This window comes from Acomys russatus, chromosome 11, assembly GCF_903995435.1.
Source record: "Acomys russatus chromosome 11, mAcoRus1.1, whole genome shotgun sequence".
Taxonomy (NCBI): Eukaryota; Metazoa; Chordata; class Mammalia; order Rodentia; family Muridae; genus Acomys; species Acomys russatus.
The window spans coordinates 3594745-3621653 of NC_067147.1; the positions used below are offsets into that span (position 1 = coordinate 3594745).

Below are 26909 nucleotides of genomic sequence, written 5' to 3' on the forward strand. Positions count from 1 at the left end.
GTTTCCTCTCTGTAAACTTGACAAATAAGCATGCAGCAAAATTTCTTTACAGAAGAGCTTTAGATAGAATTCCAATCGCTCATATCTAATAAAATAAAATTACCTTTGTCTGATCTGATCACACACACACACACACACACACACACACACATATGTGATAAATTCATGCACACAGTGCAAAACAGACATACATGCAGGCACATTGGACAGCCCATGGAGCTATTTCTGTTGGTTCTGTTCTGGCTACTTGGAAACTCTCAAGCAGTGTGTGCAGAGCAAATGCAGATGTCTGCAGTGGTCACTCCCTCAGTGTGTGCTGAGTGCATGCAGAGGCCTGCAGTGGTCACTCCCTCAGTGTGTGCTGAGTGCATGCAGAGGCCTGTAGTGGTCACTCCCTCAGAGTGTGCTGAGTGCATGCAGAGGCCTGCAGTGGTCACTCCCTCTGTGTCCATTCTGGGAACTCAGACCCTAAAGCCATGGCTGCTGCTTTATTCCACTGCCTGTTGAACTCCGTTGGTGCTGAAGGGCGGAAGTCTCAATGTTCTATGAGCCAAAATCACACAGCAGGTTCCGTCCTTCAGCACTTCTGCTAATGGCTGGAGAGGAGGGGGTTCTGAGCTCCGTGGCTGTCCCCTGAGCTGGGCACTCCTCTCAGTGGCTTCTGCCTCACCAGGTCCTTATCAGGGGGAAAACCTCTTGGGATAATTCTGAGCCCTTTGAACATAAACCTATGGGAGCTTTTCACTGGCATGTGGTAACATATTTGGGTCCAGAATCTGGAGCCGGGCTGCACTGACTTCAAGCCTTTCCACGTGACTGTGGGGAGAACCCGCAGAGCCTTTTTGACAAGATAAGGTAGAGATTCTGGCTCTTGGAAGGAGCAGAACTTAATTAAAATTAATTTCAGTGTCTGATCAACCAAGGCAAGGTTCACTGCCGCTTGTAGTTCAAAGACACGAGGTCCATTGACATAGCTGGGACTCAGGATAAATATTCCTCTTCGGCTTTTCTTAATGATGTTCACAATGTCATCTGCATACACTGGAAGCAAATAAATGATATTATTAAAACTTGAGTCCCAGGGGCTAGACAGATGGCTCAGAGGGTAAGAGCACTGGCTGCTCTTCCAGAGGAAGAGCCTCTGCCTCTCTTATTGTCACCACTTTGAACTGTTGAGTTTATGCACCAGCACCCAGTGACCGTCTCTGTATTCTGCCTCCTTAAATCACTACCGAAACCTCTTAAGTCACATGACTGAGGGATATTGTATATCCCAGGCTACTCGTAGGTGTATTTGAGACAGGGAAGGTTAGTGGGCCATTGGAGGCTTGATGCTTCATGGGTGACAGTGAGCTGAGATGCCTGCCTCGCCCCATGCTGGGAATTTGAAGAGCACAATTCTAGAAGCCAGAAAGGCCACCCGTTCCAAATGAGAGTGGTTATTTCCCACAGAGAACCCAGGAAAAAGCCCCATGTCCTGGATGCATTCCCAGGGCCCTCTATTGCTTATTATTTTGCTGAAAATAGATATTTTTGGAAGATAGAGCAAGTCTCTGGGACACACTTTTCTGTGTTCTTGCCCAAGACAGTCTAAGTTCATAAAAAACAAAGTTTGGGCTGTATACTGCACAGAAGATAGCATAGAAAATGTTTTTAGTTACTCTCTGTGTTACAATTGTTTTTTTCAGGTGAGACCTACCTCCTCCAGGGGTCACATCTCTTTCAAGCAAACACAAGGTATACCCATATCTGTTTTCCAGCACTTCCGGGAATAGATTCAGGGCCAAGTGTTCCTCGCTCAGAGATCTGGTGGCTTCGCTCTCAGGGGAACTCCAATTTGCATAGGAAACAAATGCATCAAATTCCTTCTTATCTGAGAAAGAGAAAAAACTAAGCGTGACCAATGTCCTTTTTCTTAATTATCATGGTATATACAGATGCTTGGAGCATATGCTAAATGGGTCAGAAACAAGATTTGGGATCCTTACAAAAAGGAATTAAAAACAAAGCCAGCAGATGCATCCATTTTATAATCACACCATTGAGTGGTTTTGATTGTCCACATAAAACCCAATGATTAATTTATGAAGCACCACTGTGTCCTCGCTAGGGCTAGATCAAACAGTGGGGGCCTCCCTGATTGCATCCCGTGTGCTCAGGAGGGCCTCTTTCTTTGTATCTGCAGTTTCTGGCTCATTAGTTACACATCAAAGCAGAGTCTGCTCTGTTAAAGCGTGATAATAACCAGAAAACAAGTTCCGCTAAGACCTGGACCCCATATCCATCGGAAGATGACGGCACACTTACAGCCACACACCAGCAAGTGACGGTTCAATAGTGGGCACATGTGCAGTGGAGGTCCCGTCAGATAATAGCACCAGGTAACCCTTATCACCCAGTAACCATCGCAACACTGTACTCCTTCCGTGCACAGTCAAATGGTGTGGCCCGCTGTGTGCTCACCATACGGGGGGAAGTATAGCAGACCAACCACGTCTGGTGCACAACGCTTGACAACACATAACTATGTGACCGCCCCACACATTTATTGTCCTATACTCGTCATTACTGTAGGACACACTCCCACTCCTGAACGCTGTTTGCTCCACCATCAGCAGCCTTACATAGCTGGTATTAATCAAGTCTCTTGATTGGGTAAAATTTCCCTTCTGCTTAATTGAATGTTGATTGTTTTACCCATCCAAACTTGGGGCTCTATCTATGTATTTGCATACATGCGTGTAGTGATAGACTTCCATGCATACACTCTCCGTAAGGCTCACAGCCTGGTGTGCAGTAGACAATATCATTTAGATGTATACAAGTATACTTCATTGTGTTTCTACAAAGAAGAGTAGCCTAAGGCTATATGTGTAGAACATACACTTGTCACAAAGTGGCACCTGACAGTAGTTGTACCTGGATCTATGGAGTGTACGGTGAGATCAGTAGAGGCCCCCTGGCAGGCTGTCAAGCCATATGTGTTGCATAAGGTAACCCATATGTCTGCTTGGGTGTCTGGCTCTCACTGAGCCCTCCCCTAATATTTGAGAAGCTATGTTTATAGATTTTGTCTTAGGATGTTTGCAGGTCCCTTGTGTTTCTGCTGTTGGCATTATCAGGCAGACCTATGATGGCATATGCTACAGAACGGGTCAGGAAAGACAGAAACCGCCACACAATAATGGGAAGGCTTTGGGATGGAGCAGCTGGGGTCTATATTCCAACCCGTTCCACAACTTGCATGCACAGTGTTGGTGCAGGTAACTAGCATTTCGCGGGCTGTTCCATGGTACACACGCCCAGTGTGGATCCAAGGAGAGGCTTCAGGGATTGAGTTCCAACCACAAACAACACAGGGGGTGCAGAGCCACCAGAGGTACGGAAGCTGGTTTGTGAGGTTCTCAGTTGGCCATATAGGAAAAAGTAGAAATTGGAGTGAGAACTGCAGGTTAAGTGTTGATGTGTTTAAGCACACCACAGCCCCCCCTATTCCTTTCATAGTTTCATAAAATCCCAGGGCTTTCTATAATGCAAACGATAAACTTACTTAGTAACGAAATTACAGAGTGTGGTGTTAGATGACCTACTTATGTCCTCCTGATGTTATTTCTTTCTAAATTAAGTTTAAATATTCACAACAAACTTGTTGGCTTTGATTTTTACAGACAAATATCAGTTTGACCAGCAGAGGGCACTAAATCACTGTGCTTGAAAGCCCAATTCTGAACAACTCACACAGTCAAAAAGTAAAATGACAAAATTGAATGTTTCCTATCCAGTGACTCCTCTTTGTAAACTCTGGAGTCTTGAGGAGAAAAATATTTTAGTGGAATAGGTGTGGTGTCAGCTAGCGAAGACAGATTAGGCGTTTGTTCCATTCAAATAAAGAAGCAACAAGCAAGAAGCAAAACATCTGAAAACACTGTTGGCATAAGGATTTCGAAGGATGTCATCAATGATTAAAGGAAGATGAGATCTGTGTACCTCTCCTCCTGCTTTCTTAGTTTGGTGCTGGGTGATTCTTTCTGTTTTCTGGTCTCGGGGATTGAGCTCAGACCCGGCACATTTCCCTTCCTGGGTGATTTACACAGCCTATAAAAGCCGCTGGCCTCAGGGGGAGCCTCCCAGTGAGAGGGTCCTTACCTGGCAGGAAGGCCTATGCCTCTTTCAGTGGTTCACGGAAACTGCAAATATGCCAACCTGAGGTTTTCTGAGGCCAGCAAATGTTAAAGCAGTATTCCAGCCTCACACGCCATTGATAGCTATATAATCAGGTCTGGTGGGTAAACGGGAGGAAATTTCCTCAGTAATAATGGGACTGGTATTCGGTGCAACTTGCTACTTGTTTGGGACAAATCCCTGGCCTGGAATATCTTATTTTCATTTGTTTTTGGTTTTTGTCTTTGTCTTTTTGTTTTTGAGACAGGGTTTCTCTGTGTAGTCTTGGCTGTCCTGAACTCACTTTGTAGACCAGGCTGGTCTTGAACTCACAGCTATCTGCCTGCCTCTGCCTCTCAAGTGCTGGGATTAAAGGTGAGCACCACCACACCGGGCTGGAATATCTTATTTTCATGTGGAGATAACGCAGGTGATGGGTTTCCTAAAGCCAGACTACAGACTCAAGGCTGAGATACAGCCACCTCTGGTGATCTAATCTAAGGGTGTGCCTTCATCTTTCTCTCTCTAAGGGGCCTGTGGAAACAACAATAGTCAATACACAGGCAATGCATGCACTCCAGTCCTGAAAGGACAGTTATTGCTGACCATAGTGCACTCTATACCTCAGGTACCAGTCTAAGTGCATGCCATATGCCCAAGCTCTTAGCTCACTCTTTATTCTATTTGTTTGCTGCCTTTACAGCCCGGTTCTGTGACTGAGGAAACCAGGACAGGAAGCTGTCACTTGCTGAACTGCCTCAGATTGGCTAGTGGCAAGAATGTTTTCCGGCCTCACAAAAGTGTCTTCTTCTTCTACAAGGTTCCTGGTGAGTAGAATGAACTAGAATTGCTCTTCCGTCTTCCTGGTGTGAAGCCAGATCTGGAAGAAGTCAAACTTGAGAGACAAGTGGCCATCTGTCAGACTTTCTCTCTCTGGCCAGAGCTTGCTGGAAGCGTGTGAAACTGTACCTAAGACAGCTCTAAGAAAAGAAGGCCTGAGGTCAGAGAACAGCACCCTGGGTGACCTTACCCCCCAGAGTCTCATCCTTGTTCGCGTAGGTTCTGCACAGCAGGACGACTTCGATCCAGTAGCAGTAGAGCAAGGCGGCGGCCACCAGAACGCCAACCAGCAGCATGGCCGTGCCAGGCAGGATGTATACAAATACCGCTGAAGGACACACACAGCTGTGAGTGAACACAACCGCACCAATGCGCCCTGTCACATAATCCAACCCACGGCTGCTACCTGCTTTTATCTTCAATCTTAGGCCCCAGTGGAACTGTCTGCAATTAACTTTCGAGAACCAAGTGGCGTGGGAGGTTTGTGATGGGGGGGGGACCTACAATACTTAGCTACTTTACTTATTTGTACACCCATGAATGTCTACACAAGCTCATTTAAACCTCTCCCATTGCTGGTTACAAATTATATTTGCATTCTCTCTCATTCCTGCCAAACTCTGTCCACTCCCAGACCAGGGATTACATCAGTGTCACTCTGCACACCCCATGAGTCATCTTATAAATAAGGAATCTACAGAGAGAAGCCATTGTCACAGTACGCTCATGCCGTCACGCTACGGTTTCAGGACATTTACACGTCCTTGATGGTGCTACAAGTCATCGACTCACTGAGTGAGTCATGACCCCAACCTCATCTCTGGGCTGTTCCTTGGTGAGCATTTCTACTAGCTGCTTTCACATTTATCTGGAAGCCAGCCAAGGCATACAGCAAAGAAAGCGAGGGCTGATCACTGGGCTTGCCACAGTGGATGGGGGTGATGTGCGGCTGGAGAGACGCTTGGGGGCCGGTGGCATGAATGAGTTGGTTGAGGGCTTGAGCGAATGGTTGAGTGAAAAGGGTAAATGAGTGGGTGGCGGGATGAAGGGACTAGATGAGTGATGAGTGCATTCAGGGACGTGCTCTCAGGCACAAATAAGTAGGTAAGAAGCCTAGGTCAAAGTCAGTTGCACTACCATGGTCAAGGCCTTAAATGTGTTAACACAGCAAAAGGCTTCTGCATCTGGAAAGCAAGCATTGCAAACCTGCCACTCTCCTTTGGGAAAACACCCCTCTCCCTTCCAAGAAGAACAGATGTCAGTCTTTTTAGGAACAAGGTTCTAGGCTTACCTCCATCCTTCTGCCTCAGCTGGAGGATCCGTGTTGTGTTCCCAATGGAGTTCTGAGCAAAGCAAACAAACGTTCTACTAAGATCTCTCTGGGTGACTTCTCTCAAGAAGGCCGTGTGTTCAATGACTTTATCCTTGAACGTGTGTTTAATGCTGGAAGAGGAGGAAAAATCCGATACCCACTCAGGAAGTTCAACTGCATCCATCCAGCTAGGAAGGCTGACAGCCGGCCAGTGGGGGTTATCATAAAAAGACAGCAGGAGATCAGAAATGCAGAGAACCTTGTTCTGGATGAAGGACGGTCTCCGCTAAGGATGCACACTAAGGTGTAAGTCTCTGTGGTCCTGCCCTGAATGTTACTCTATGCAACTCCCCTTGGAAATGGAGACTAACGATAACTTAAGAATAAGCTCAGTCTGTAAAGTGTTTGCTTCCCAAGCACAAAGACCTAAGGTTAATCTCCACACTTATGTGGGAAGCCAGGCATGGCAACATGGACTTGAATCCCAGCACTGGGAAGGCTTTATGGATCTCTGTGCCTCACTGGCCAGCCTAGTTTAGTCAGCAGGAGACTCTGCCCCTCCCCCAAAACAAGGTTAGTGACGTTTGAGGAGTGAAGCATGAGATTTACCCCTAACCTTAATATGCAAGTACACATGTGTATAAAGGCACACACATACACGTACAGGCCCACATATTCACACACCTGCAACTGCATACGCGTACACACCTGCACACACATATATACACACACTCAACACACATAAACATATATACCCACACACACCTGCAATACACACCAGCACACACACAATTACACCTGCACACAGACATGCTTGCGCACACACACACACACACACACACACACACACACACACACCTAGTTCCTCTTGAGACTTGTTGTCAGATATTGTGCTGAGCACTGACTATGGATTCTCTAATACCTCATCACACGCAGACCGTAAGGAGTCATGATATGCACATTCTAACTTGGTAGTGTCAGGGGCAAGGCTCAGAAGATGGAGGCGCAGTGCTTGCTCACAGTAGTGACGTCATCCAGTGCTATGTCCTGACTGCAGCCTGGCTCCCAGATCTCTGACATTCTACCCTGCCCAGAAAATTGTGGTTCTCCACATTGACCCAGCTCCTACTTTCTAAAGCTGCATCATTCATTTGTCACATTAAGAAACTGTGTTCAGTTGGCCATTTTAGGCTATGCTGCTGCAAGCCGACAATCGGTCTCTGCTTGCCACACACTGTGATATGCTTGTGGCTTCTACTATGCCTGTCCCTTATGGTGGCCATGCAAGATGGAAGCTTTCACAAGAGAACACACACATGTAATGGAGTCTCACAGAAGGCCAGGGTCACCTTCCACTTCCAGCAAAGGAAGATGAAATCCACAGGTGACATGAGAGCTTGTGGCCTGCCATGCTTCTCCTCCGTGGACTCTCCTGCAGCCACATTTGAGATCCAATGGCCTCTTTGATCTTAGGACTTCTTGCTAATTTCTTTTTCCCTAGTTAAATCATTCCTTTGCTCTTTATCTATGGTTTTCAAATACTATATTTGTGCAGGGAAATGCTTTAAAAACTAGAGGGAACATTCTGTGGATTCTTATTTTGGGTTCAGTGTGGAACACTAGAAGAACACACCTAGTGATGTGTCTGAGTAGCCGTGGTGGCCCCTCAGCTCCTTCACTCTAGGACTAGAAGTTTGCTTCCCTAGGCATTGGATGGCTTGGCGCTTTGGGTCTACAGTTTTCCTTTCAACTAATCAAGCTTTCTCACATGAGTCTGGGTTTGGTGATAGTCAATAGAAAACAATACATGAAGTCTAATTATTATAAGATGTTGCAGCCTGCTAGGATTCCAAGATAGATGATTCCTCTCCAAGGCTCCACCCACACCAGTGGGAGCTACTTCACCAATTCCCTTTTGTCAGCATCTGTACTACTGTGCCATTTCCTTAACCCAAGAATGAAGACACAGTTGAAGGTTGGGAGTAGCAGGATCCACGCTCTCTCATTTGTTTTTGAACCATTTGTGGGCTGAGGATCTGGCCAAGTTACAGAGCACATCTTCTGCACAGGTGATGTTCCTGGTATCCAGGCAGAAAGAAAGAACTTTGGATGTGGTTCAGTGGGTAGAGTGCTGGCCTAGAATGCATGAGGTTCTGGGTTTGATCCCAAACACCACATACAGAGGGTGTGGCAATACATCCCTATAATTTCCTCACTTACAAAGTTCCAGTTTATCTGGTCGACATAGAGAGTTTGAAGTCAGTTTGAAATACGTGAGACCTTGTCTCAAAAAAATTAAATTTAATTTCAAAGACTTTAACATGATCTAGGGTGTTTTAAAACATTGTACAAACATCACAGTGTACTTAATACAGGCAATATGGCCCCAATATTGCTAAGTGGTACAGTCTTAGGGAACCACTGTTGTATATGGTTATATCATTGGCTAAATGGTGTGTACACCTAGTTCACTTTAGGGACCCATCAGAAATAGAGTGTCTCCTGGTTTTAAATTAATATACTAGGAAGAGATAAGAGATGATAAATGAATGGACAGGAGGTAATGAATGGATGGGTAAATAGATGATCAATTGATAGATGATAGATAGATAGATAGATAGATAGATAGCATTCTGTCATTTTATTTTCACCACTGGTTGGCTCCAGCGGCTACCTGAGCACCATAAACTCTCTTTTAGCAATTGCTAAAGGTTTTAAAGCATCTGCTTTGAGTCACAATGACTAAAGTTCATAGTCTTTTTTCTTACCTTTTGTTTCCAAGTACTGGGAGTTCCCATTCCCCGGTAGAGTCTTTGGCATACCACTTTATTACAGCCTTTAAGTCTTTTTGGAAGCCAAATTGAACTTTGCAGGGTAGAGTCAAAGACTTTCCTGAAAATGCAGAAGTAAAAAAAAAAAAAAAAAAAAAAAAATAACAGGAAGGAAATGTATCACAACAGTGATGTGTCCATGTCAAAAACCAGAAGGTTGCACCAGGCTGTAGGCAGGTGTCAGTCAGTGGGCACCAGGAATAGCCAAACATTGACACATCCCACATAGCAACCCGATTACTGCTATGTTTGTCCCTTGTGGTTAAGTTGTGTATCTATGTTCCTAACAGGAGGAAATTCGCAATCATATCACAAGGGGAAAGTTAGATCTCTGTGAACAGTTTAGTTTTCAACCTAGTCTTAAGCATTGCTGATGACCTTTAAGACAAGTCAAAAAGACCATTTTACTAATGGATGCTTACATACTGAATGAATGCCATGAGGTTACCAAAAATAGAAATTCCTGGGAACCGCTCCCCCACACCTTATACTGACCATTCTGCGAGGCCAGCTAATGGTCCAGGCCTCAGTGGCTGTAGAAGGGGTGCAAGGCCCCAGGCCTACACTCTCGTTACAGGGTATCCCAGGCCTACACTCTCGTTACAGGGTATCCCAGGCCTACACTCTCTTTACAGGGTATCCCAGGCCTACACTCTCGTTCCAGGGAATCCCAGGCCTACACTCTCGTTCCAGGGAATCCCAGGTCTACACTCTCGTTCCAGGGTATCCCAGGCCTACACTCTCGTTACAGGGTATCCCAGGCCTACACTCTCGTTACAGGGTATCCCAGGCCTACACTCTCATTACAGGGTATCCCAGGCCTACACTCTCATTACAGGGTATCCCAGGCCTACACTCTCGTTACAGGGTATCCCAGGCCTACACTCTCGTTACAGGGTATCCCAGGCCTACACTCTCGTTACAGTGTATCCCAGGCCTACACTCTCATTACAGGGTATCCCAGGCCTACACTCTCGTTACAGGGTATCCCAGGCCTACACTCTCGTTACAGGGTATCCCAGGCCTACACTCTCGTTACAGGGTATCCCAGGCCTACACTCTCGTTACAGGGTATCCCAGGCCTACAATCTCGTTACAGGGTATCCCAGGCCTACACTCTCGTTACAGTGTATCCCAGGCCTACACTCTGGTTACAGGGTATCCCAGGCCTACACTCTCATTACAGGGTACCCCAGGCCTACACTCTCGTTACAATGTATCTTGAGCCCTCTTTTCTCTCCTTAGCAGCCATTCCCTGCATACCCTATAGCTGACTTAATGTTCTTATGACAATTAAGATATATTAAATTTTTAGGACATATTAGTTTTAATAGGCAGCTGGCTTCTGCCAACCAAAATGCTAAAGTGTTGTCTAACCACTGAGGTGTCCCCACTGGCTGCAACTTGTGTATCTCATCTCTTCCCCAGTGTTTTTGGAAAGTGTCTTAATTTTTTAGTTTTTTTTTTTTTTTTCCTGTTACCAAAAAACTTTATGAAACTGTTAAAGCAATGGATTTGGGGTAACGGAATCTGTGCTTCTTGGTCACTGTCGCTTATATCTGGTTCCAGAATAAGCTACCTGTTGTCACTTTTGAGGTGAAAGCTGTGCTTTCCCTCTGTCATTACTACACCAATGAGTTTATAGAATCATTTGGATTCTCAGATGTTCTTCTGCATGCTGCATGATAAGTGGACCAGACATATTATTGGACCACCCTCCTTCTTCCTCCTTCCACTCCCAGTGCAGATTATCCTCCGCTTGGATTGATTTCTGGGTGCATGGGTAGAAAACTGATTTGAAAGCTCATTTTTGGATCTTACTCCTTTCTCACTATCAATGTTTTAAATTCCCTGATATTGTGCACAGCCTGGCTGTATATTTTTAATGAACTAGTTTTCTTTTTCCCCCCTTTCTCATGTTTTTCCTCTTCCCCACTATTTCTAGCCTCAGAATGTGCCAGTGCTGCCACCTACTGACCTTATACTGTAATAATAATTTGTTTAGATTTCTTTGCACATTAGAATTTAAAATGATAAACATTGTACTTAAACACCGCCATTTGCTTTCAAACGTAGCAATTTCTACTTGACTGTGTGTAAAATAATAAATGTTGTTGAACTTGACAAAATAAAAGGCAACCAGAAAAAAGTCAAGAAGGAGGCACTATTTTGGAATACACTTGAGCAATAGTTGAAATATTCTTCTATGATTGTCTTAAGGAATAGCCCAAGGGTCATATTCGTAAGGGTTAAGGCTAACTTGGTAAATTAATACACATAACATAAATGGAAATATATGCATGTATATTCAAGTACACATGCCTTTTCCTGAGAAGAATCTTGTTTAATTGACCAGGCACTTGGAATTATGTTCCTTCATGCTATTTTTGGTCTTTTTTGTTATTTTGTCTTTTTTTTCTAGAGCTGAGGACTGAACCCAGAGCCTTGCACTTGCTACGCAAGCACTCTACCACTGAGCTAAATCCCCAACCCTGCCTTCATGCTGTCTTAATGAAGGATAAGTATGTGTCAGTGGGAGGCAAATATAATGAGTGGGGCTTAGAAGGATTTAGAAACCATGAGAGGCTACAAAACCTAGTCAGGGCCAAGTCAAGGTTCACAGCCGATACTCTAACTTGAAGTCTAGTCACCCTCAGTGATGTCGCACTTGAGTCTATCTGCTGAGGGACAGGGCCATCCGGGCATGGTGATGCTGGGTGGCTTACCAAGCTCCACTTCCAGCATGTCTGTGACGGGATCCAGAATGTCAGGCGTCTGGTTCGTGTCCTTATCTGAAAGATGAAAACAAAAATCACCCTTTGCATTGAGAAGTCTGAAGACATGTTTGCTGAAGATTTGGGAGTCTTACCCCAGCAACAATTTAAGTTTTTTGATGCTCTCTTTACTTCTTCTTTTTTTTCTTTCTTTTTAAAAAAATATATTTTATTCATTTATTCATATTACATCTTAATTGTTACCCCATCCCTTGTATCCTCCAATTCCTCCCTCCCTCCCATTTTCCCCTTACTCCTCTCCCCTATGACTGTGACTGAGGGGGACTTCCTCCCCCTGTATATGCTTATAGGGTATCAAGTCTCTTCTTGGTAGCCTGCTATCCTTCCTCTGAGTGCCACCAGGCCTCCCCATCCAGGGGACGTGGTCAAATATGGGGCCCCAGAGTTCGTGTGAAAGTCTCTCTTTTCTTCTTAAGTTTTACCTAGAATGCATAGATATGGGAATTGAGATTTTCCGCTCAGAAAGTGGTTTCTTCAGGTCTGGGCTGACAGTTCAGTCAGTACAGTGCTTGCAACGCAAGCACAGAACCTGAGTTTGGTCCATGGAACCCATAAAATAAACCAAAAACCAGGCATATGGTGCACGTGCTTTTAATTCTAGTGTAGAGAAATAGAGTTACACAGATACCTGGGGCTTGCTGGCTGGACTACCTGGTTTAAGGACACATTGCTCGGCAGTGTGAAACTCTATCTCAACAAAAACAGATGAGTTATACCTGAGACATAAAACCCAAGTTTGACTGAGACATCAGCTACAGAGGTTAGGTTAACAATTAGTTCTTTATACCTCCATCTTTCCATTGGCAAATGGTCTTCCAGGCTAGTCCTGCTCACTGCAGACTTGAGCCTCCATCTGTGTCTGCCACTGCATGATTTCTTCTTGTTGCCATTTGCCTGAGGGGCTAGCCAAAAGAGAGAAGCTACCCAAGTTCAAAACTATCCAGCCAGCATCCCTTCAACTCCTGGTTTAGCTCGGAACCAAGCAGCCCAGCATCTAGGTTTGGATCTTTGTCTGCCTTTTACCTTCCTGCCACAGAGTTTCAAAAGAGCTTCCATTGTTCCTCTTTCTCTTGAAGATATTCTGCCTCTTGCTAAAATCCGTGGCCGCTATTTGACTCTGGCTTCTCGCGGGCTTGCTCATTCCTTGTGGCATCAGTGCCCACACCCCTCACCTGATCCTCCTCCTGGCAGTCTTGTTCTCCAGAGGTGTTTTGCTAGCACACCATGTGTTTCTCCCTCCCACTGACACTCACCAACCCGTGAATATTTTATGACGCTATTACTCCTCTACTCTTTATACATGTTAGATGTACCCCAGGGATTCAGTCCCAGAGCCCTCCCCACACTTGGCTGTTCTCACACTCTCGTCTCCAACCCTGGCATCTCCATCACTGTACTAAACAGCTCCTCTTCATGGCAGCATCATGACTGACGTCTTTCCGAGTTAGTGTTTAGTCTTGTCCTCCTCTTTGTCTTTCATTCTTCCTGAATAGTGATGGCGTTTACTGACTTACCCTCTCAGAAAGCTAGAATGTCTGTTTTCTGTTCCTTTCATTTGTTTTGTAAAACACATGGTGCTCTGTTTACTCAGAGACTCCATCCCTCCTACCTCCTGAGGCATCCTCACTATCTATCAAGCATGATGACCGCATCTCCTCCCACCTTGCCCAACATCAGTAGAAGGCAGCACAACCCTGACTCTCATCCCTGGCTTTTTTTATTCCTAGGCCCTAAACTCTCACTGAAGCATCTCCTGCATATTTCTAGCATCCATCCTTTCAATTCATTCCCGTTGGTCACATTTCTGTTGGCAACTGCCTGAATTGACCATGTCTTTCCCGCCTCTAAACTTACTCTCAAAAATATTATTTCTTCATAGTAGACAAAGTGATTTATCTTGGATACAAGCCTGCTTGTGCATTACAATACCGAGCGGCCCCTATTTTCCCTTGTGTAAAACTCTAAACTTGTCAGAAGTGATTGTACATGTCTATGGTCTTAGCACTAAGGAGGCAGAGGCAAAAGATTACAAATTTTAGGCTAGCTTAGGCTACTTATGAATTATAGGCTAACCTGGTATACACAGAGAAGTTTTTTCTCAAATAAGAAAACAAACAAACAAAGAAGAATGAAATAAAAGCTTGGAACTAGCTTAAAGTATGATGTGGGCTCTGCACTCAGAGCCCAACCCTGACTCCACTCCGGTTCTCTGGTCTTCTCTCTCCTGTTTTCTCAGGACTCCCAGACATCGATGATGCTTCTGCCCCAACACAAGAATAAGTGGCAGCACTCGCTCTTCTCTTCCCAATGGAATGGATGGCATTGCTAACATTTCTTTTCCTAAGGGTCCCAGTTGTGTTCGCTTCGCCATTGTTGGACCCAATGGTAGACCCAATATATGCCCTCTGCTCTTCCTTCTCCTTTCAGGCTGGGTGGCGACCTCCTGTTTTCTATCTCCCTGACACACAAAACAGTCATTCCTTAGCAGTTACAAGAGGTGTCTTGGAGCTCAATCTTAACCCAAAGTTAATACAGAGCCTGGTGTCTGATCTGTGCGAAGAGGGAGAGATCAACAAATGAGGGGTATAAATCTTGACAGACAACACAGGGATGACTGGCACAGATACCTTCAAATGAAAGACGAAAGTAAATCCTATCACTGAGAACTTAGGGACTTGTGGATGTCTGTGTAAAAGGATATTTACACACCACTTGCTGGAGAAAGTGCTATGTACGCATGGAGTTTCTCTCCCAAGGAGCTCCCTCTAACACAATAAAGCCATGGAAAGGCAAGAGCCTGGAAATAAGCTGGAGTGTCTCCGCCTTAATGCCCCACATCTGGACTGTATCTAGCAGTAATAAAACCAGAAGTAAGTTTCCTGAAAGTCTCCACTGAGAACTGAGCCAGCTACTCTGCTGTTCTTTGGAATAAGGCATTAATGACCAATTTTGTTATATTTTGACCCCAGAAGCCAAGACTGAATGATTTACCATCATCATTCAGTTATGCTGCGATTTGTAGATCTGGTAAAAATGGCCCAAGGCAGGAACCAGAGAAGAGTCCAACCAAAGGGGCAACAAATATGGGATGAAACATTTGATTCCTCATTAGTCAGGGGAGAAGAAATTGGTAGGGAGCAATACCACTGCTTGATACCAGTAAAAAAGCCCTATACCCCTCAAAATTATTTAGAAAAAATTTAAATGTGTTCATCATTAATAGTCAATGTTGTGTTTTTACGAATAGATGCATGTGTGTGGCGGGGGCAGGGGGAAAGCACAAAAGCATAAATGCAAAGTATCTAGACCAGCAATTCTCAACCTGTGGGTCCCAAGCCGTTCTGGGGTTTGAATGGTCTGTCCACGGGGGTCACCTAAGACCATCAGAAAACACAGGTATTTACATCATTGCTGGACCCCACTGCTTCTATGGCTGCAGCCATTTATAACCTGAATGCCTTCAGCTCTGCAAAATGGAGAATGCCCTTTGTTAGGGAGGCTCCCTCTTCCCTGCTTGATCTGGATCTCCAACCCCACACCTTCTACCTGAGGAATGTCTGTAGTCCTTAGGGAAATTTTAGGGGGAGCTTCCTTTCTCCCAGTAGAGCCTGTTCAGCAAGCACCTGTGATTCCTGGTAGGGCTCCCTATGCAAATGAGGAATCTCAGTATCTTAGACATTCAGCCAATGACATTTGCCTACCTTGGGTTTCCCCACCACCTCCCCAAAGTTCTATAGAACACTTGCTCATCCTGAATAAAACCGATCTGCCTCCCCTAAGCTGGTCCCGGAAAGTTATTTCCATTCTGCTCCCTTATTTCTAAGGACTAGTGACCAATGACCCCAGGGATGAGGGATAGTGCACAGCATGATTTATAACAGTAGTAAATTTACAGTTATAAAGTTGCAACAGAATGATTTTATGGTTGGGGGTCACCACAACATGAGGAACTGTATGAAAGGGTCACAGCATTAGGAAAGTTGAGAACCACTGACCTGTACGTACTGTAATCTTTGGATACTTCTTGGCAAGGGAATGGGGCACAGATCTCAAGGTGTAGCAGTAAGGTTCCTTTTCTTAAAAAAAAAGCAGGGGAATAGAGGGAGACCTCCTCCCCTATTATCTGACCCCAGCCTATCAACTTTGACCTGGACTGCTTGCATCCTCTTCCTCTGTGGCCTAGCAAGGTCGCCCAAGGGGAGGGGGACAGGAGGGATGACGGAGAGAGGGCTGTTGAGACCAAGAAGAGACCAGGGAGGGGGGCTACAATCAGGACATAAAGTGAATAAGTTAAAAATTCAAAAATAAGTTTAAAAAAGAAGCAGAATCAAGGTCAAAGACAGGTCAAAAAAGTAACAAGATTTTGAACATGTGTAAAAAAATATTAACTCATTTAAAACAGATCCATGGATATCCGTCAGTGTTTCATGTATGAAATAGCTAATGCATGCTTAAATTTATTGAAAAAAGAAAAATGAAAAAGAGAGATGGGAATAGATATCCAACTGATATGACCCAGAACTGAGCCTCTGAGGGACTGGCTCTCAGCTGATGGAAAGATTGTTTGCCAAAGTGCAAGATTGCCAGTAAGTAACTATCTCTTTTCTTCACTTAACCACTGTCCAAGAGAGTTCAGAAAGAGTCCCACTTACCGATGGCTCTCACTTGGACCACAGCTCTCACTGTCCAGGAACTCACATTATCAGACTGAGTGTAGTCACAGACATACAAACCCTCGTCAAAATCATAAATAGCATCCACCTCAATGGGATTTTCCTTATTCTCAAGCAGTCTTCCATCCTAATTCAAAAGATAAGAAATTAAATGCCTTTCTGTAAACTCAGAGTTGTTATTGATATTTGTTTCACACAGAAAAATGCTTCACAAGTTTGAAGCAGGTGAAGGTGGGTCTGCTCAAAACAAGAGAATCCCACAAGATGAAGGTGCTATGTTCCATACTACAGTGTACAAGTCTAAGATAACAGAAGGGGCATTTCCTAACTCCAGCACACTGCAGAGAAAAGAATCCGATCAGCTCACAAAGAGATACGGACCCAGTGTTTCCCAGAGCAGAACGTGGGGAGGCTCAAGAGTATTCTAGAATACTCAGTCTTCTCAGGAGAGATGCATAGCTTAATTTTAGATAAATTATATGCACATGTTCTTGAAAATGGCAATACATGTGTGTGTGTGTGTGTGTTGAGAAACTTGTGGGTTTTCAGTAAAAGCAATATATAAAATATTTCTCATTCAGTAAATTTAATTTAAATATAAGAATAAGTAGTAAATAAAATACATTAAGGAAGTAAATCACACTGCATAATAATTACAGAGAACAACTTTATACTAAGAAGTTATTATTTGACTCTGAACTTAAAATGAGACAAGAATCTTACTTAGATTCCTTTGGTGACTCTATTTGGCCTTTCATATGATGCGTATGGTTCCTAACAGAGTGACCTGGGATCATTCTGGGCTCTCTCCCTGAGGGGTCCTGCTCTATGGGATCCTTGAAGTTGCAAGTCCTTCACCGCTTTCCCCAGATCATGGGCTGCAGCTTCAGCCACAGCTCCAACAGAACTCAGCTTTGGGGGACAAAGTCATCACTTGTTCCCACCCAAAGTCTTGGAGGCTGACAGCTGTTACCAGCACTACAGTTTTACAGTAAGTGTGCAACATGGTGCATCCTTGTCTATAGTTTTTGGAAGAAGTCATTGACCCTAGGTAGCTAGTAAAGCCCGGGTACAGCCACAGAAATAGACTGTGAGCCTCCAGGCCCTGCATCTCAGGTTTTTCTGTCACCTCATGCAGAGCTCTCAGGGAGCACTTGGCAGTGTGTCTCAGCTCACACAAGACAGGCCTGCTTCCTGGAGCCTGTGCAGGGCTGTGAAGGATACAAAGGAACCCACTGTAGAGAAGTGCCACTTTAGGATGACGCAAAGTGAAACAAGTATGTGTTAACAAGGCCAGGGTGATTCTGAATGGGTTTGGTCTTTGCTTCTCTGGTCAACAACATGGTTGGGACATGTGAATTTGGGAGTGAGCAAGGCAAGAAAGGTTCTCAAGCAGGAGAGTCACACAATAAGGCGTTTGGAGAAAGGTGCCTAGCAGCTGGCTATGGAGCTCTGGGAGTCAATAAATCGGTAAGAATCTGTTCCCTACATAGGCTGCAACATTCTCTCTTACACATGATTACATAGGGTTAGCATTAGATCACAAACCTTTGGATGCCACTGCCTCACACAGCAGGCCACCTGCTGGCTGTGACCTTCCCTCTTTCTCTTCTCTCATGCCTCCCAAAGGGCCAAGTATCCCTGCTGCCTCCCCCAGACACCTTTAGGTTTCTTTAGGTTGTCTTAGGAGACTGATGATACAGTGCCGTCTGTGTTCTCACTAGCTCGCTCTCAGCATGCCTCTTTCTTGAACCACCTCTCTGCTTTCTCCTCATGTGACCTATCACTTGTCCAAAGGACTCTGAGTTGGGATTTGCCTGAATTTTTATCTCTTTCATTTTACAAATGAGAAGACAAAATATTTTAGAGTTTAAATAAAATCTAGCATGAGAACATCTAGTAAACAAGAGAACTGAATACTAAATGCAATTTTTTCTGACTAAACATTTCACTTACTGCTGGAGGGATTTCCCTTCCACCAGCCTTCTTGCAGGTAGGAGCAGGAATTTCCCCTCCTTCAAGTGTCTGAGGCAGTTCCTGGGGCCCAACAGAGAACTTCCCCTCAGAGGTGGCAAAGAGCCCAAGAGGGTCAGACTGGTCATAGGGAGTAGCCAGACAGGATGAAAAGCCAGTGCAAGAGGCAGAGACAGACAGGGGAATCTCTAAGATGAAGAGCACTCTAGAAGTGAGGATAAGAACGGGAAGAAAAGTCCAGGGAGAAAGCTTTAGAGAACCCAGTCAGAGCATTCGAAGGACAAAACATAGACTGAGGGCATGCAGTAAATGTCTTGAGAAACTGATGGAGAGTGGGCATGGAATGCACCTCAGTAAGACCTTAGTCAACCCACTGAGGAGGGTGGATGGGATCCAGATAGATCTGTTCTTCACTTTATACATGGTGATCATGGCTTTAGTGTGTGTCATTAACAGACTTTGTGACACGAACTCAAAAGAAATGTCAAAGAAAAAGAAATTGGGGGAAAACCTTATGTGGAAAGAGACAGGGCTCATCAGGGTATTCAGTCACACACAAGCAGGAAAGAGAGGCAGAGACATCTGCCCAAAGCACTGTGTTGTGCTCAGAGATTGAGCAGTAGAAAACAAAAGCACAGAGGAGAAACATCCACTGTGTGATCTGTATGAAGTGTCAAAAGTCCTAGGAAGAAACAAGTGAAAAACCTGAAGACACTAAAACCGACATTTAGAGCATATGTAAGGGGAACACCAAAATCATTCTTAGCAAGGGGGCAATTGTGATTTTCTAATGCACTATCCTGAAACTTTACCAGGCACCACAGCACTGGGGAGCACCCCAAAACTATAGGGTTATCTAGGAACCTTAATCTCTGGGCTTCCTCCCCCTCCTCTGGAGGATTTCCTAAATCTATATTTTAGCCCATCTTTCTTGATGGACTTCAAATGGTTCCTTATCATTAAATCATCCATCGTCTTGTCTGGATTTGAGCACATCATATATTTGCTATCTATGATTGAATTGGTTTTTACTTTCTGTGACTTCATAAATACCATGGATATATTTTGAGCCAGAAAAATCTAAAACATTGTGGTTGCCTCTTTATCTGGTCCTCTGTCAAAGCTCCTCTTCTTCCAAGAGAATGTCCCTTCCTTTCACTGTATCCCCAATCCTAGTTCTGTGGATCATAACACACACATGTTCACAAGTTCAAACATGTCTGCAGAGCCCCAATCCCCAAGGCTCAAGAGCAACCCACAATTTTTATTTCCACTCCCGTAGAGTTTATACTATGCAAGAACGCTGTTTCTATTGTCTGAGCAGTGTGTTAATCTTTCACAGAATGGATTACTTGTTCTTCTGTTTCTGATCTTTTTTAGTAAGTACCATCATGCAATAATCACCTGATCTCATCACCTGAAGTGCCAAACTTATGCTTCAACCCAGAAATAATATTTATTTTAATCTAACCTATGAAAGTTAAGAAACAAGACATTTTAAATTATGAGTCTAATATCAGTTTCTAGCCAAAGTACTGAGTAAATTATTAAATAGATGGTTTATGAGCAGTTGGAAGGGAAGTAATGATTAAAATCAGCCAGCTTGTATTCACTAACTGCCAACATATAAAAGTCATTGAATTTTTCTCTCTAGTTGAAAATTCACATTAGAGGCTCAGGGGGCTGTAGTAGGCACATTCTGTCATTACTCTAGAGTGCAGTTTGGAAAATACTTTCTTGATCTCCCTGTTAGATAAAAAGATACTTCTGAACTGAATGACAGGACATGTGGGTCCCTTTTCAGATAACTGAACAATAATGCCCTCTAAGACATGAAAAGATGCAGTTAGAAGGATCCTCCAGGACCCACAGCTGAGAACTCTAGCATACAGGCTGGCTCAGTGGTACTCTCTCCTCTCCACACTTATTTTTTTTTAATCTTACAGATTTTGCTTGTATATTACAGATTAGTATTTTGTGTTTTTAAAGGACTTTTGTGGGTGCCAATGTGCCTCTCTCTCTCTCTCTCTCTCTCTCTCTCTCTCTCTCTCTCTCTCTCTCTCTGTGTGTGTATGTATGTATGTATGTGCATCTTTGAGTGTTTCTTATGCTTTTTCTTTGGCTCTTTTTTTTTCTGTTTCTTTGTCTTATTCTGGTTTAATTGTTTGGTTTTATAGTTGCCAGTTTGCTTTCTATTGAGGGAGAAAGCAAGGGTGTGGACTTGGGTGGCTGGGAGGAGTCAGGAAAGGGGAAACTATAATCAGAACATATTGTATATTAAACATTTATTTTCAATAAAAATTAAAATCACTGAAAAAAATAATATGCCCATGTTTAATCTATAAGCTTCAAAAATCTGAGAATGATACCCAGTACACTGGATTAAAAAATTATAGAATCAGAGCTCCAGTTCTTAACACAAAGAATGATGAGCTAAAACCAATGTATTTGAATCTAACAGGAGTGAGTTAGGAACATGGGTCACAGACTCTCATCTTAGGAAGACAACTGAGAATATTCTTCAGGTTGTCTGGCTGTAGCTCTCACACACAAGGCTGGCTTTGCCACTGTAGAGTGATTGGCCCACATCGTCGGGCTGTCATGAAGCTGAAGAAAATGCAGAAGAAGTAAGGAGCTCCTCCTTATTCAGCACTGATGGCACAGCAAGGGGCTAACCGCAGTTAAAGCTGCCCGGAATGTGCAGGAACTGTTTGCAGTGAGAATAATCCAACAGGCTATTAGGTCAACCGTGGAAACAGTTTCCAAATTATAATTTATCTTCCCTACTTCAAAACCACATTAACTTTGGGTCTGGCCAGTCTCAGCCCACTCACCACTCTCCACGGGAAGCAGCATACAAGGCGCCTAAAGATTTCAGTCTCTAAGAGAGCTAAGCCAACGGGAACAGAAAGGGGAAGTGCCAAAGCATGTGCAAAGCTTCCGGGGAACACAGGACTGTTGACCCAACACTATACATGTCAGGAGTGAAGCAAACCAATCTGGCATAGGTGAGGTTATCTTAAAACACCAATGGAAATTTTAGTTCATGGTCTGGTTCTACTAACAGTAGGTCACAGCAATATCAAAGTGATCATGGTGTCAAGACCATTTCTGAAGAAACACTCCCATTGCCCCTTAATATAATTCTTCATTGTGTCAAATAATTGTTTAGTGTAGATCAATAACTTGTTACCAACTTGTTAAATTCAATTACCTTTTTTTTTTTAAAGAACCTGTTTACTTAAGGACACTTTTTCATTGTACTTCAGAAATCAGAAAAAAAAAAAAAAAAAAAAAGAAGAGAATATAACAGGTACCTTATTTTAATTCTGAAGATTCAGTCATTAAGTAATTAAGAACATGCAAGTGCAGTGCACTCAACTAGGCCCCAGTAATCTCCTGAAGCCTGTCCCATGCAGGGAAGAAAAGTATTGATGACCGGAAAGCCTGCCTAGCACTGGCAACAGGACAGTCATCAAACCAACCCTCACTATGGCCCAGGGACATGGACAAGGGTATATTTGTCTGCAGAGAACTATCACTGCCTTTACTCACCTTGAGTATCTGAAAGGCAACCCAAGGACAACACCAAACCCTACAGCCCATCATAGAGTCCTGCTCCACATAGATTTCAAATAACATCCCATTCCATCCAGGAAGGGCACCACAACTGATCACAGACAGACATTCAGAAAGCCTAGCTGACCTAACAGCACAGCTCGGCCAAGTGTCTCAACAGACCATGGAGTGAGTTAGCACTTCCATTCATCCCAAGAAGACGGGTGTTCTCTCTGACCTTCCTGAGAATTCAATTCAAGGTCAAGTTCTCTGAAGTTGTTGCCTTAGCCCCACCCCAAAATCCCAGGCTAGACTATATTCTTGAAGAAGCGTCACCAACTAAGAACACTTACAAAAGTCAGTGCAGTGACATCTCAAGTGTGCAGTCACCAACACAAAGACATAAAGATTATGAAAAACTAGGAAATTCCAATAATGGGTTTTGAAACATAGAGATTTATTTGCATAAACATGGGCAAAAATTCATAGCAATTTTAAGTTTGAAGAACTGCATGATATCATGGATGGGAAAAATAGAATTTGCAACCCATTCCTAAACAAAAAATTAGAAGTTTGAAAAATAAAATAATTTTAAATAAAAATACATAAATAAAGAATATAACCACCAGAAAGATTCACATGGTATATACTCACTTATAATTGGGCACTAGCCCGAAGGGCATGTCCTACGAAAGTGTTCACTTATCAGGAGATTGGGATAGATGTGAGACATCCTACTGAGACTCTAAGTAAGAGAAATATAGGAGATGGGGAAATAGAAGGACCCAGAGAGTCAAAGAATATCGTGATGGGTGGATCAGGGCCCAGGGGGCTCTGCTCAAACTATTGCACTAACCAAGGACATTACAAGTAGTAAGCATCGAACCCCTACTCTGATCTACCCAATGGACAGGGCATTCTCCACAGTTATGTGGAGAGTGGGGACTGACTCTGACATGAATTCTGGTGCCCCATATTTGACCACCTCCCCTTGGTGGGAGCCTGGTGGCACTCAGAGAAAGAATAAGCAGGCTACCAAGATGAGACTTGATAACCTATGACCATATAGTGGGGGAGAAGGTCCCCCTCACTCTTAGACCTAGGGGAGGGGAATAGGGTGAAAGAAGGAGGGAGGGAGGAATGGGAGGATACAAGTGATGGGATAACAATTGAGTTGTAATCTGAATAAATTAATAAAATTAAATTTAAATTTAAAAAATATAGTCACAAGCAAAAAAATCTTTAAGGTGTTTAACAGTGGACTTGGTCAGCAGAGGTAAGAATGAGGGAACTCAAGAGGAGAGCATTTAAAATCACTCAGCAGAAGAACAAGGAGAGAAGAGAGTCTGCACTAATGCAAAGGCTTATGGGACTCACGGAGTACCATATTGAGAATGAAGCTTTGTTTAATAGAAGTGTCAGAGGGAGAGAGAGAGAAAACATATCAAAGAACACATCTAGAGAAGCAAGAGCTGATGCTTTGCTAAATCTGGAAAAGGAAAACCCTCTGCTGTAGACTTCTAACCAAACTCAACCCAAAGAGAAATAGACGTATCATAAATCACACAAAGTGAAATGTAAGGAAAAAAATACTACAGGCAGCAAGAATGGAAACTTATCACATTAGAGGGCATACAAATATAGCGATGAGCAGAATTCTACAAGTCAGGAGGACATGAAGTAATCAGAGGTCACTCTGTGCTTTAAATAAGAATGGCCCCAGAGGCTAGTCATATATTAGAATGCTCGGTCAGCAGTTGGTGGAACTGTTTGGGAAGGATTGAGAGGTGTGGCCTTGGTGAAGGAGGTGTGGCCTTGGTGAAGGGGGTGTGGCCTTGGTGAAGGAGGTGTGTCACAGATGGGGCTCTGTTGGATGAGCAACCATGTATCGGCAAGCACTTGGAAAACTATAGCACAATGAAAACATGGAAATTCTTTAATGTGAGTATTTGCTTATAGTTCCCTGGATATCATTATACACTTTCTCTTGTGCTCTTTTCTTCTACACTCCCTCAAGCACAAGAGCTTGGCAGAAGCCACTTGTCACCTGGTGACTTGCTGTGCTTTTCTCACCATCTTCGTCTTTAGAAGCTACTGCACTCTTCTGTTTCTTTTTAAACTACTCCAAGACTTGCTTGAAGGGAGCTCCTTTCCTTTTCTTTAGCCATGCCCATTGTTCTCTTTGAGAGTATAAATGAATTAACCTGTCCTGCACACAGAGATGCCTGTTCACACCCTGCAATTGGTATGATAGTCTCACAACTTGGACTTTTCTCCTGATATTGATCAAAAGGGTGACTCTATTGATCTGAATAGCATGCTGTACTCTACAGAGGACAGAGCCACGTTAGGTCCTTTGCCCAGGCACAGAGCAGGCTAGATAGCGCTGGACCTCAGGCTCTCTGACTCATGTTTCTACAACGCACCCATAGAGACAGTGTGTGAACCAGACTCTCACAGCAGGTTAAGGAAATCCATTCATACCCGGTACCAGGTCATCTCTGGACTCTGTACATCCTCTTGGCAGCTGAGACTGGGACAATGAATGGAGCCAGTGCTACCGAGAAGCAGGATTTGCTCATCTTGTGCTGTGTTCCCACAGGATTCATTGTTCTGGAGCTTAACTTTTAAGACTGTCTTGACACAGCAAGCCACATCCTGGGGGCTCCTAAGAGACAGAGAAAGTGCTGTCAGCATTTGTCTAGATAACAGAAAACTGGAGAGTATTCTCAGACTGCGATGCCTTGGGGACATACCTAATTCTGGGTTTACAAATATATGATGGAACATTGTTCTCCTGTGGGGCCACTATATGCAGCATGCCGTTGTTCTCCATGTGAAGGGAGCTTCTACTGATCTCCTCTAATGGCTCTCCACTCTGATGTTGCTTGTACCACTGGACATCAGATAGGTTCTGACTCCCACTGCAAGGTGTGCCAGCAGGGTCTTGTGTTGGTGACAGTGGGGTTATGCGGGAGAAATTTTGCCACTGGAGCTCTTGTAAATCACAAAAGAGGACAAAACCCTTGGGATCTCTCACAGAATACATCCACAGAATTTTGGTGGCACAAGCTGAAAATTACATTGAACAAAACAACAAGAGAAACATGTTAGTTAGAAGGTGGAATTCTCATTTGTATTGTAGAGTCGATGTAACAAAGGGTGAAGCTCCCTATTCTATGGGTACACCATCCACTTCATACATAAAAATGGTTCACAGTCTGGTTTCCTCCTAATGGGCTTGTGTCTTAACTGGCTGTGTGTGATAGAATCATGTACTCCTCTTTAAATGTCCCCACTGAACACCCAGCTGGGGTCACTAGGATCACCCAGCTGTATGTGGTGTCTGCTGAAAGTACGATTCACCAGAAACTCTCTTCTCTTCCTTTTAACAGTGAGAAGGATGCTGTGTACTACTAGACAAGGCTGCTGATGTGTCAGATTATCTGTCACTCTAGACCATAACCACAAGACTCATGGTGTTAAAATGCAAAACAAAACCCTTACCTGAATGGTTAAATGTAGCAGTCTGCTCTCCTGCAACAAACCAAAGAAACATCCAGCCCAAAGAAAGCATGGTTCTCCTTTGCTCCTGTCATGGCTTTAGTGACTTCTCATAGCCAGTGTGTGGAGTGTTTGGAGGGTCAATGCTCCTTCTCTGGCATCTTCTTCATTTATAAAACAGGAAATGGAGAAATCAGAACCTGTGACCAAGCTTCAAGTCACACAGGAAACTCTGAAAAAGCACATCCCACCCAAACAAGCTCTGGGAAGCCCAGAGTCTGTGTGGGTATTTTCAGTGCCATGAAGCAGCTTCCTCCATGTGTCATCTCTCATACATGCAAAGGATAAGCAACTCATACCCAGAATCCCCTAAGGACATCACATGGGCCCTGGAGTATCTTCTTATACCATTTGTCTTCATGGAATTTTTCTTTCTTTTTCTTATAATGCGCTCATCTATGTGTATATTTCTATTAGTTCTTTTTTTTTTTTTTTTTTTTTTGAAAATAAATTTTTCCTGAAAGATGGTCTGGTTTATATGAAAATGACAGATTCTTCACAATTAGGGAGGCTGGTGATTAAGCTCCCATGTATAAAATCTGACTGTATCCACATGGTACTAAACAATAGTTTTTTAAAAATCTAAATGAGGGTAAAAACTTGTGACTTGAAGGTATCACTCTTGATCCTCTCAATTATAAAAAGAGTGAGCATGTGTCCTTAAAATTGAAAGTCAGACCTGGTCTGGGTTCACAATATTTGTCTCCACTGTAGAGAAAGTGACCACAAGAAACATTATCTTATAAACAATGATAGCTAGGGACTCAGAAAGTTTAAATTTGATAAGTGCTTAATTTTGAGCAGAAAATAAAATGTTTAGTTTCATGGCAGTATTGTCTATTCTGCCATTAAAAATAGACAAACTGGAGGATAGATTTTATGTGAATGACTGCCCAGGAACTGAGATGATGATCCATTTGTTGTGGCCACGAGGAGATAGGTGATTAAGGAAGAGGATGGAAAAGATCTCAGGCATGAAGAGGATGAAGAGAGAGTGGGGGCCTCATGATAAAATGATAGACAAGAACCATCTGTACTGTGATATGGAGAATAAGAATAGTCAGGATATCAAGTGTCAGACTCCAGGGGACGACAAGTTAGGGGGTCATGGAGAGCATAGAGAGACAGAATGCCAGTGAAAGGGGGAGTGGTACAAGAATCAGTAACTGCAGCTCCGCACCAGGGAGGTAAGGCAGCACAA

The 26909-nt window shown here is 43.7% G+C and overlaps 1 protein-coding gene across 1 annotated transcript; it reads right to left on the minus strand.

Moving 5' to 3' along the window:
• Positions 1-577: 577 nt before the first annotated feature.
• Positions 578-25755, minus strand: Il18rap (interleukin 18 receptor accessory protein). The gene is given in 10 exon segments (XM_051152652.1): positions 578-1041; positions 1700-1873; positions 5192-5329; positions 6293-6444; positions 9082-9205; positions 11871-11936; positions 16592-16739; positions 24629-24812; positions 24901-25216; positions 25652-25755. Coding segments are annotated over 10 exon segments (1836 nt in total). The 5' UTR covers positions 25722-25755.
• Between the last annotated feature and the right edge of the window lie 1154 nt (positions 25756-26909).